The sequence below is a fragment of the Malania oleifera genome, chromosome 3, assembly GCF_029873635.1.
Source record: "Malania oleifera isolate guangnan ecotype guangnan chromosome 3, ASM2987363v1, whole genome shotgun sequence".
Lineage (NCBI taxonomy): Eukaryota > Viridiplantae > Streptophyta > Magnoliopsida > Santalales > Ximeniaceae > Malania > Malania oleifera.
Window position 1 is genome coordinate 85367900 of NC_080419.1, and position 12210 is coordinate 85380109.

At 34.5% G+C, this 12210-nt stretch overlaps 1 protein-coding gene across 1 annotated transcript; it reads right to left on the reverse strand.

Moving 5' to 3' along the window:
- Positions 1-5909: 5909 nt before the first annotated feature.
- Positions 5910-11302, reverse strand: LOC131152209 (probable receptor-like protein kinase At1g80640). Its single transcript, XM_058103940.1, has 10 exons — positions 10829-11302; positions 10142-10312; positions 9780-10030; positions 9548-9680; positions 9374-9437; positions 9198-9294; positions 8943-9045; positions 7659-7777; positions 7462-7551; positions 5910-6572 (listed from the first exon to the last, which is right to left on the reverse strand). The coding sequence occupies exons 1-10, from the start codon at positions 10995-10997 to the stop codon at positions 6405-6407; spliced, it is 1365 nt and encodes a 454-aa protein (XP_057959923.1). The 5' UTR covers positions 10998-11302; the 3' UTR covers positions 5910-6404.
- Positions 11303-12210: the final 908 nt, after the last annotated feature.

A 12210-nucleotide genomic window follows, 5' to 3' on the forward strand; every position in this document is an offset into this window, starting at 1 on the left:
AATATGAGTATTTTCGTATTATATATATAATATCAAACTCTTGGAGAGGAGGGCTCTATCCTATTGAAGGAGTGTTGTAAAGGTTTGCTCTGCCCATAAAGGAGTGGTATAGTGGAATCTTTAAGTGTGTTGCCTAAGGCGATGACATAGGCAGGTATAGCCAAACCTCGTAAAAATCTTGATCACACTCTCTTCCTTACTCTTTAATTTTTTGCATATATAAATTGGGTGAATGTTTATTTAAGTGTTAGAAATTAATTTGGTTGTGGAAACTTTAATTAAAGGAGTACGTTGATTGATCTTTTGCAGAAACCTTAAAGGGTGTACGTTGATTAATCAGTTGTGGAAACCTTGATTAAAGTAAATGCATTGGTTGATAAATATAAAAGCCCATTAACTTACTGATTTGTTTCATACTTAAATTCAAGAAACATAATTGATAATAGAGTATGAATCTTGGAAGCACTGCTACAATTCATACATTGTTTAATAGATTAACTTGTGGATTGAGTTGACTTATTTATTAGGTGTTAATTTAAAATTGCTGCAAGTTCAAATTGATATACTCATTCATAAAGATTTTAAAGTGAATTTGATTCTCAGCTGGTCTTGTGATTATAAATTCAAATCATCCTTATGTAATTGCTAAGTATAAAATAAGTTGGAAAAGAATTTATAAAAATAGTCTTAAAGAAAATTTTAAAACCCACTTCACCCCCCACCTCTTGGGACAACACCTTACTTTTCAATTCATTATTTCATCACTAGAACTTTCATTCCAAGTTCAATCTTTTATGTTAAAGACCAGCTTGATTAAATCCTCATGTTTTCTTAATATTCAAAATCAAAATCAATGAATAAAGATAATATCAAGGTGATTTTCAAATCATCTATTAATATCAAGGTGATTTTCGTATTATCGAATAAATCAAGCTTACAACTTTCCTTTAACAGAATAATGAATCTTAGCTTTAATATTCAGCACTTCAGAAATTTTAATCCAATCAACTCCTTGATTCAAATCAATATTCAATATTCAATTTCAAGTTCAAACCTTTGATGTGAAGGCACATCTGATCAAATTTAAGAATCAATTTAAGATTGTTTAGAAACCAATATCAGATTTTAAACTTAACCCAGAATTTATTCCTTTACTACAATCAATGAAATATGATTCTCGAAGATTTGATTTTTGAAAACAATTCAGATTAAGGCTTCTAATGATTCAATATTCAAAAAATCAAAACTTTGATGAATTTATCAAACCAACCATGTAAGGTATTTTATGTTGAGTTTAGATGTGCTTCAAAATCAAGATTCCAGCAAACTCCAAGGTTTAGCAAGATATAAAGATCATACACGCAATTAATATCGTTGCATAAATTTAAAGAGAGTAGGGAGAAGAGCTTAGAACCGGATTTTTACAAGGTTCGGCCCAAGGCCTACATCCTTGCCCCAAGCAACCATTGTGAAGATTTCAACTTTCTTTATTAGGCCAAAGTTACAACCTCTCTCCCTCAAAGGTGGAGTTCGTCTCTCTAACAAGAATCCCCTCTCGTTAGGCAACGATTCAATTCCCTGAACCGTAAAAAAAAATCTCTCTCTAATAAGAATACCCCTTCTTGCTAGTCCAATGATTCAACAATTTTGAACCGTCAAAAACAACAAGAGAAACAAGAGCCTTTTGTATAAGTAACACACTTAATAAGAGCAGATTAGTACAATTCAAATTCAATATACTTTAGCAATAATCAATATAAAGAGATGAAGTTCAAAGTAAATATCACTGGGTTTTCTTTTGAAAAGACAAATATGAGTTAGAAGAGCTAAGACTCGGGAACTTTTATCAGCAAATTCACAGCAAATATTTCAGTAAGGATATGAGCAAGAGAGCTTTTGAGAGTAGAAAGATGTTTGCTTGATTGCTAATTGTTGGTGTATGTAATCCTTGGGTTTAGTATGTATTTATAGATGGAAAAACTCAACTTTTCGTATTCCCCAAGTTTACTTGCAGTATTCCCCAAGTTTTGACAAAGTTTGGGGTCCAAGCAATCAATTTAGGAATTTTTCCCTCACTATTTTAATTTTAAAAAACGAATGTCAGTTGACTAAACTATCGGGGTCAGTCACCTGTGCCTTTATAATTCAGCAAAATTTCAAACACAGAATAGGGTCAGTCGCTTGATGCTATTATGCCTGCTCAATTTACTCAGCATAAAAATTGTTAGTCGATTGAGCAGTCAAGGTCAGTTGCTTAAAGTTACAAACTTTCCAAAAACTTTGAATTTTCAATCTTGTTAGGCGTCCCAACCGGGAGTATATAGTCTAGAGGGGGGTGAATATACTTTTTTCGCGTAGTGCATATTTTTCTACAAAATAGAATGCTTGGCAAGATACAAGAAATTATATCACAATATATGAAATATAAATCATACACAAGACATAAATAAAAAAGTGAAGGGAGAGAAAGTTTAACACTAGAGATTTAAAGTGGTTCGGGACCAAGCCTACGTCCACACCTTGGGACCAACCCAAGGATTCCACGATCCACTAAGGAATTCTTTCACCGACAGAGAAGCCTTACAACTTGGGAATAATTCCCTACCACGCTCACAAAGAGCCTTCACTCGAGAACAAATCCCTACCTGCTCACAAAGAGCTTCTTTGGTTCACAAAGAACCTTCACCAAACGGTTCACAAAGAACCTTTACAAAAAGATGACGGAAATACAATATGATGCTCCTTAAATGAGCAAATATTAAATACAAATCAAACCTCACACTCTCTCTTAAGTAATGAATCAAACACAATTAAAAAGCAAGAGAGAATGAACACTTGTGAATGAAGAACAACAATGTAAAGTGTTAGGTGCTTAGATTTTGGTATAAAAAGATGTTTTTCACTAAGAATAATCAAAAGCCTTCAAAACCATGTTAATTCAAGTCTAATAGTTTGTATTTATAACCCAAGAGCCTTAGGAGCCATTAACTAGTCATTGGGGGGAATAAAAATTATTTTATTTGGTAAACTAACCGTTTTCCGCTCGTTGGAGCGATTTTGCCCGTTGGACTCGTCGACGAGTCCCCTACTCTCGTCAACTAGTCACACACTACCACTCATCGACGAATCCCCAGTGTTCGTTGACGAATTCCCTAAATAAAAAAAAGTCATCAACATGAAAGTTGTGGCATTTTGTCTTAACTTTCCAGGGACACCAATATTGTCCTTTTTGAACTTTTCTAGCAAAAGTTATGCCCCAAATACCGAAAAGTGTTCAGGACTCAAGGTTGCATTACGTTAGTGATAATTGCTTTGTTTTTCCTTATCAAAAAGCCTTTTAATAACTTAAAACATTCTTAGACAGAAGTATATGAAATATATTAAGTCTAATGAAGATTAAAATTTGTCTAAGTGAGTTTCCTCATGAATATAAGATATCTTGTCTCATGAAAACATATTTGAAAACTCGTTTCGATATCTTATATGTTAGTATATCCTTTATTGAAAATATACTTTACTTTCTTTGACCCTTAGGACATAAAACTCGTTTTGACACATTTGAGATCAAGTATGAAAATGTTTGTAAAACCAAGATGGTTAAAACTTGTCCCTTTGAAAACCATGTTTTGAGTTTAGGATTCATTTAATAAACTCTTTAACCATAACTGCAAAGATAGGAAAACACTAGGAACATACAAAAAAGGTTAATATCATCAAAACACATTAAACCATGATAGTGTAGCCACCAAGGCTAACAAATCTATTAAAGATGTCAGCCAACTGATCAAATAAGGTCAGTAGCCTGAACTTGCAATTTTTCAAAAACTTTGCTTTTCAACCTTAGATCTTTGAAAACTTAAATGAGACTTAAAAATACTTTCTGGGGTTTTCAAAATATGGTCTCTAAGTCAATAATTGTTCTTAAGAGCTTCAAACACTTTATATTGAAAATATGCAAAGTACTTACATGAGACTTTTAAACAACTATGACATTTCTATTCACTAAGTCTTCATGCATTGCTTCCTTTCTTTATGCTTGTTTTGATTTCATGCTTCAATAGTCTTTGGCTTCATGAGATCTTCTATCTTTGAGTTCAAACTTTTAAAAAATTTTGTCAAGCACTTGTTCTTAAACACTTAAGTCAATTGATCTTGATTCTTTATCAACACATTTGATTCTGAAACTTTACTTAACCAAATATGTTAAGTTTCCTTGATTTGTTATCATCAAAATAAGATTCTTAAGCCTTATTAGGTCAACAAAGGTTAGTTGCAAACAGGACAACACACACACACACACACACACATGGCTACTAATGGATATAACACATAGCACATCTACCACTATGAAGATTAATGCTACCACTTCACCAAATGCTACTATTGTCATAATTGACACATAAATAATAAATATAGATAAGAATGCACTTGAAAACCTCCTTAAGTATGTCTAATTGAAAAACATATATTGTTTATTAGTTTGACTCCTAACAACACCACCAACAAGAAGCTCTAGACCATCTAAAGGGTTAAGCATGGTTTTAAAATTTTAATTAAATCATATTCTATACGCTTTTTGATATTTGTTTGAACAATAATAATAACAACAACAACAATAAGTTTCAAGAATAGTTTATAAAATTAGAAAATTATAAATATTTTAAAATTATTTTTAGTGATTATTTTTTAATAAATGGACAACAGATGATTATGACCAACATTGTTATAATATATACACATTATCGCTATTTTGACCAACCAATCTGAAAGGGTGCATCAAATTTTGAAAATTTGAAGGTAGGAGAATGATTAGCTTTCTTGAACACCCCTATCCTTACCAACTTACGGCAAGGGGAAAAAAGAAAAGCTGAGCTTTGGAGGACATGTGCTTAGCTTGGGATAAGTAACTAAGGCAAGAATTACAAGTGATGACAACTCATTTGTGGGCATTAATAAGTAGTCATGAGGGCATTGTTGATGCCACCAATGTACATCCATAGCACGTGGAATAGAGAATAGATCACGTGATGATCAAACAAGGGACACTTCCTGTAAGGGTATCTTCTTCAATAAGGGACACTTGCCCCTTTGAAGACAGTGACTTGAGTTGACAATCTTCTTTTGTTAATTCGCTTTACTGAGAGGTTTATTTTCTTAGGAAATACATAGGTATTCTAGTCATTGCTATTCTTGTTTGTTTTTTCTGAAGATATGCAAGCATGGGTCACTCAATTACTCAGAGTTATTGTTGTTTTTGTTGGTGTTTGTTTTCGAACAGTTGCTTGTTTTGCTTGTTTTGATTGTATCAACAAACCAAGCTTGAGCTCCACAAAGTGGAATCAGCTATCCAAGTCATTTTCATTAATGCACATAATCGGCAAGAATTCATATTACATACCCAACAAGTTTTCTATCAAGCTACTTATTTTGATTACGACGCAAAATGTATATCCCATTCAGGCAATATGCTTGGAATGCAAGTCATGTAAGAAATTATGTGCACAAGATAAGATTTCCAAAGGAACTGTAGCCACAATCTTCCCCTAAGAAAATATTGCTTTTAGTGAACCTGCCACAACTGTACGGCAGAATTAATGTTGTCCAACTATGACAAGGAGAACATAATTGAGGCAAGAATTATTCCTATGAAATCTATAATTTAGCGCTGTTTGAATATGTTATTTCTTGCCTAACTATATATGTTGCCTTGCAACAATTTGATTTTTCTAGTACTAAATTACTCTGTATTAGCAGTACAAATATTTTCACAACATTGAAAAATAGTATAGGCAAGGTTTTTCCCCCTATACATTCTTATGAGGACCTGTGGATGAATAGATTTCCTTTCTCAATGGATGACACGAGGTTTAAATTTACCTTGACCAGTATGATTTCCCAGAAAAGTTCAATGAATAAAGGGTATATGAATCTGATTTCATCATAAAGGTCAAAAGTTCAATTGAACATAAAGTACAGAAAAGGCAAATTACTGCCTTGATAAAGATTGATTTTTCATTTTCTACAAAAGTCCGACAATGCAAAGCAAGACCTCGGGGATAAAAAACCATCCAATTTTATCTGCAAATCTCAAGGAATTGACTGAATTTTTCTATATGAACTTCATATGCACACAGTAATTTTCAGAATGCTATAGAACAACTCACATCTAAATTACCTCGATTTACAGATATCATAAATTGCTGGCCGTCCACTTCAGCTGGGCAAATTACCTGCATCCCAAGTAAATGACTAGTAACTGCAGAACAATAAGATCATGGGGAGCTTTGGACGTTCATTGATCCAAAATGAAGATCCTGAAATAGTGTAGCAACAGCAGCTGCAGCAGCAGCAGCAGCAGCTGTGGTAGCATCAACTCTGCCAGTCTGCCCAAACTATTGCCAAGATCAGTGAGTGGACGACATTGTCTGGTCCATGGGAGGCACAGTTTGTGCAATTCTTAGGGTCCCTCCAAGCTCTACGGGAACAAGAGGAACGAGAGAGTGCAAGACATCAGTTATCAATGGCCGATAACTTGGTTCTGGTTGCACACATAGCACAGCTACTGCAGCAACCTGTACAACCACATTAGAGTTTTGTTTAGTATAATAATAAAATAATGTTTTATGGGTGCAGATCAGTTTGGGATCCACCTATGAACCAAAAGTCTCAAATTAGGAGTCTAGGACAACCAGCTAGAACTTAAACCAGTACCAAGCTTTCTGAACCACTCTCTTTGCTTTTTGTGTCTCCACTAGTTGTTCAAAAACCATGACCCTTTGGTGTGTGGAGTATGGTGTATGGGTTACCCCCCAAGGGTGGCTCAGGTGGTAAACTCAAAACTCTCCTGGTTAAAATTTCAGGGTTCAACTCTTGGAGGCTTCAGCTTTCCATTTGAGATAAAACCTTAGTATTTACTGGAGAAGGTTAGAGTAGGTCTATTATCCCTGTGGATTAATCGAGTGCCCAAGGGCCTCTACACCAACACTTCAAAAAAATAAGTTTGTACGGGTTGGACTCAAGTTGCAAGTTCTTACCCCAAGAAAGACCTTAGATCTAGACCCGCCAAATTTTTGAGATTACATATGAAACAAGTAAAATATCAAACAGTAATCCAAACAGTACCGACCCTAGTGCAGTGTTCACTCAGAGAACAGGGTCAGACTACTAAACCCCATATAAAAGCAAGCAAGTTCTTAGGTTTTTTAAGAAGTGAAAAATAAAATATTAAAATAAAACTAAATGATATATAAAACCTAGATTGACCAGTTAGCAAGTTCAACCCACAACCAAACTAAATCAATTTTTAAGAAGTGAAAAATAAAATATTAAAATAAAACTAAATGATACATAAAACCTAGATTGACCTAAGTTGGCTCAGGTTAATGGGTTATTCATTAGGATCGATCCAAGTTGCACCCCTTCGAATGAAGAACTTTACATAGAAATAAGTAGTTCACAAACTTGGTATAGGTGCTTCAGATCCATTGTATTTCTGATCACAGGATCCACAATGTTTGGGAGCTTTGATCTGTCAGTGAGCTGAGGCATAGCCTGCATTTCATAAATAGACAGCCCAATGAAGAAAAATTTAAAACCTATTGGGAATTCAAGCCAATAAAATTTTCACTAGAGGGGGATAAAAGGAATGTGATGCATACCCATGTGACTATAGACTGGCATTGAGCTGTTTCCAGTTTTTCAACAGGCCTCTTTCCCAGTAGAAGTTCCAAAAGAACAACTCCAAAAGCATAGACATCGCTTTTATCAGTCAATTTACCTGAAAAATTAACATATCAGAATCGAAAGTTAACTTTTTAGGTATTTCAAATGTCAATGAAACAAATGTGTTAACATTTAACAAAACAGGAACTGTTTTTTTTATGAGAAGTTGATACAACACTAAAACAAGATATTTCTCATAGAAAGTTATCTACAGGTTCATTCAGTAGGTATTGAAGATGGGAAGAAATGTCTTTGGCCAATGAATCTAGCATCACACACAAAAAATTATTCAATTTCATGATCCAACTGTTCTTAGAGTTTTCTATGGCAACACTTCCTATCAAATACACACCACAACATTCAGAAATGGGAACCTTTTATTTATCTTCTTCTTTTTTTTTTTTTCAAATGGTTCATTTATCATCTCTCACTTCTTTAGGAACATCCAGGACAACTTAAAATTGAAGTAGGAGCTTTTGGGATATCTTCATTTCCAACAAGCAGCAAAATTATTGATTGCATCAGAATACAAACATGAAATCACCAGTTGGCATAATAAGTTTTTAAAAAAACTCATACCACAACCAGATGCAATGCCCTGCAGTGGCAGCAAACAATATAAACGTATAATCAGAATAATTAAATTATTGAATATAACATCAACTGATTTTAGAACTGACACTTTTGGAATTTCTTAGTCACTGACTAGCATTAGACTGGACATCTAGTAGAAAACAATTTTTTATACCAATACTAAACCAACTCTAAGCATGCATGAACTGAAACTGAACCATGATTGGTCCCAGGGCTAAGTGTTGAAAGTAAAAGTGCAGCTATGCGCCTAATACTAAAATGTACTTTCTATTTTTTGGTCCATTAGACGCCCACAGGGCCTAGGCTACAGGACAGGAGGTAGACCATCTCCCATCCCATGTCCCTTTCCACCCCTTCTCTAGGTTAGAACTGAAGACCTGACCTCCAACATGGAAGTCTCAAGCTCTAACCGCAGGGATGCCTCTAGGAAGCAATGTCTTTATTTCCACACTCACCCAATTATCTTGATAAAACACTTGAAGGTTCAAATGTCAAAACAGCAGTTAAAGCACACATCCACACATGTTTAAGAAAAGAGGAAATCAAACATATAACAAATATGGGCAACAAATCATAATTAATAACACATTGCATAATTAGAATCAATAGAGGTTTAGTTGGCAAACCATCTAAAAGATACTCCGGGGCCACATAACCCAAGGTGCCTGAAAGCTTTATAGTGTTCTTGTTTTGGGTCCCATCAATTACAGCAAGACCAAAGTCAGACAGCTGGTTCAGCACATATGAGAGAGAGAGAGAGGGAGAGAGCGAGAGATTAGTAGGTTTCATGGGAGGGATGGTAAAATTGTAAGAGCAATGTTATGATAAAAAGGACTTACAAAGGAAAGATAAAATGGTTCTATTGATTTTATATTTCTTACCTTGGCATTGAAGTTGGAATCCAGAAGAATATTAGATGATTTCAGATCTCTATGGATCACTGGTGGGCTGCAGTACTCATGCAAGTATTCTAATCCTCTGGTCAACAGTTGCAGATTATTTATTATATACAATATAAAAAATAGAATAAAAATAAATCCAGGACTAACTAATCTACCTTGCTGTATCAAGAGCAATTTTCATCCGAATATGCCAACTTAAAGCTGATCCATGTGATGGTCCTGAATCATCAATCAAATTTGAGGGGAAAAAATATCAGCACCATTCATTTTCATTTATTGGAAGTTTGTCCTTATTCTCTTTTCATATTTCAAATAAAGACATCGATTACCATGTAATTGGGTTTCCAGGGATCCATTTTGCATCAATTCATATACGATAAATCTCGCCTCGCCATGAATACAATAACCCAGAAGAGAAATTATATTGGGATGCTGAATTTTACTTAACAAATCCACCTCATTCTGCAATTCCAAATTGCTATAATTCAATAACAAAACAATGAACAAATAACAGAAAATCCCATACATAGAAGAAACCCAAATGACGGAAGCTGAAGGTACCTCAAATTCTTTCTCTGCATCCTCACTTCCACCATCTAGCTTCTTCACAGCAACTTGGAAATTACCATCAAATCGGCCCTTGTAAACACATCCAAATCCACCAACCCCCAGGATATTACTTTCCTGGAAATTGCTTGTGGCAGTTTCTAGCAGCTTATAATCAATTAGAGAGACAGGTCCTTTCTTGCCGACCATCCTCCGGGAATTGAATTTTCCCAGTAATGAACCAAATTTATGTCCTCTTTCAGCATCTTCAAATTGAAACAAAGGGCAAAACAGAACAGAAGAAAGAATAGTTAGAGAAAATTACACAAGAAAGCAGAGAAGGAAGCAAAAAATGGTAGTGTAGCAAAAGAAAGTACCTGAACTCTTGGTATTCTTCTTTTGGGACTTCTGTGAACTCTTCCTGTGATAAATCCACACGCACAACAAACACAATATGATTGCAGAGAGTCCAGAGGAAGCAACAATTACTGCTACATGCATTTTCTTGTTTGAATCTGTTCGGTGCTCCACAGTCTCAATTTGACTTCCTGTTTGCACGAAAAATTTATATGCGAAATTCTTAGGTAGGAATGCTGATTTTGGAAAGAAGCTGACTTGAATCTCATAAACAAAACCAGCAGACATGATTAAAGAACAGGTTCCCGGTCGTTAAAAAAAGAAGAAGAAGAAGAAGAAATTCTACTTTAAAAAGTTGAGCTGAAACAGAGAATGGAAATTTAAGAGTATAAGAATTTAAGCGGGAGAAAACAATGGCAAAATTAACCATGAGAAGATACTTCCAGGAAAAGCCTATAGTTTTATACGTACTGCAATAAATGCATTGAGACTGTCTGGGTTTTTAAATTTTTGAAATTTGAAATTTGTATGTACACCATATCCAACGAATAAACTATCAATAGGACAGAAATTTGAAAGCCAGCGAGCATCTATCCGTGTGTCTGAGTGAGTCAGTGCGGGGGTGTGTGTGTGTGTATGTGTGTGTGTGAGAGAGAGAGAGAGAGAGAGAGAGAGAGAGAGAGAGAGAGAGAGATGTCGAATAATACCGGGAGAGAAGGTAGTCATTGTTGCGGAAATTGGAGAAATGGATAAGATTTGCGGCGAAGATAGGGGAGCAGAAATAAGAAGATCCGGCGCGGCATCAATGGGACAGAAGCGAAATCCCCAAATGGGTATATGGAGAAAAAGCAGCAGCAAGGGAAGAAGAAGCTCCATTGTTGTCTTTTGTCAAGAAAACATGAAGATGGAAGCATCCGCGGCCTGGCCCAGTGGGTTCGAAAAGCGACACGCAGGAAAACCTGTGAAGCCAATGAAGGCGGTGGTAATGTCTGGATCTTCTAAAGTCTAAACCTCCCTCTCTTTTAGACTCTCCCCATTTCCATCTCTCTCTCTCTCTCTGCAATTTGCAAAAGCCAAAATGAACAGAAGCCGACAGGGGGAGACTATTTATGTTGGAATGCGGAAAAATGCACATCAATCATGTGGGTAGTTATATGGACGAAGACATCCCCAGAAGACTGAGAGCAGTAATTTCAGTCGGAGAATAGACACTGTTGAAATTATTGAACTCCTTTCTTGGGCTCAGCTCACCCTGCTCTTGCTTTTGACCAACTATGGGTTACGGAGAGAAGAATCCTTACATAATAATAATAATAATAATAATAATGGGATAAAAAATAAAAAAAAAATCAATTGCAGCATATTATATTAAATTTTAAATTAATTATATTGTACTTAAGATTTTAGTTAATACTTTTTTATCCTATAATTTGTCTGAAAGAAAAGTATTGGAGTGAATAGTTTAAATTGGTTTGATTTTTATTTTAACTCGTTTTTTTTTTTTATTATTTTATTGAAAGATCTATGGGGAAAATTTTATAATTTAGATTAAGAAACAGAGCACCTCTGGCAGGGCTATCAGTCTCACATGCATCAATTTGCAGCTGTCATCTTTCTCTTTTTAAAAAGCAAGAAAAAAAAAAGAAAAGGAAATTTTTTTAGTTAATCAACAATGATTAGATGGATATTAGCTTTTGTTTGTGTAAAGCTCTTTTTATCAAAAACAATAATTTTATGAGTAGATTATCTAATAAATTTAATGCATTTATTATATGATTTTTTAAAAATAAGAAATTATATGTCAACGATTAGTAGGTTTATAATGTTGTCATATTTAATGCAACAATAATGTATTATGTTCGTGTTCATAATTATGATATTACGCTATTTAATGCGATGACAAATGCGATAATAATGCATTATATGAATTTTAAATGTAAAATCATAATATTTAAGTTGAAAACATAAGAACTGTACGAGAAAGTTCAACATAAAACTAATAAGAGTCATTGTTTAATCTAAATGACCTGAATGGAGATTGTCTGAACCCATTGCTTAAACATCAAAACATTTGTTGATAGTTGGTAGT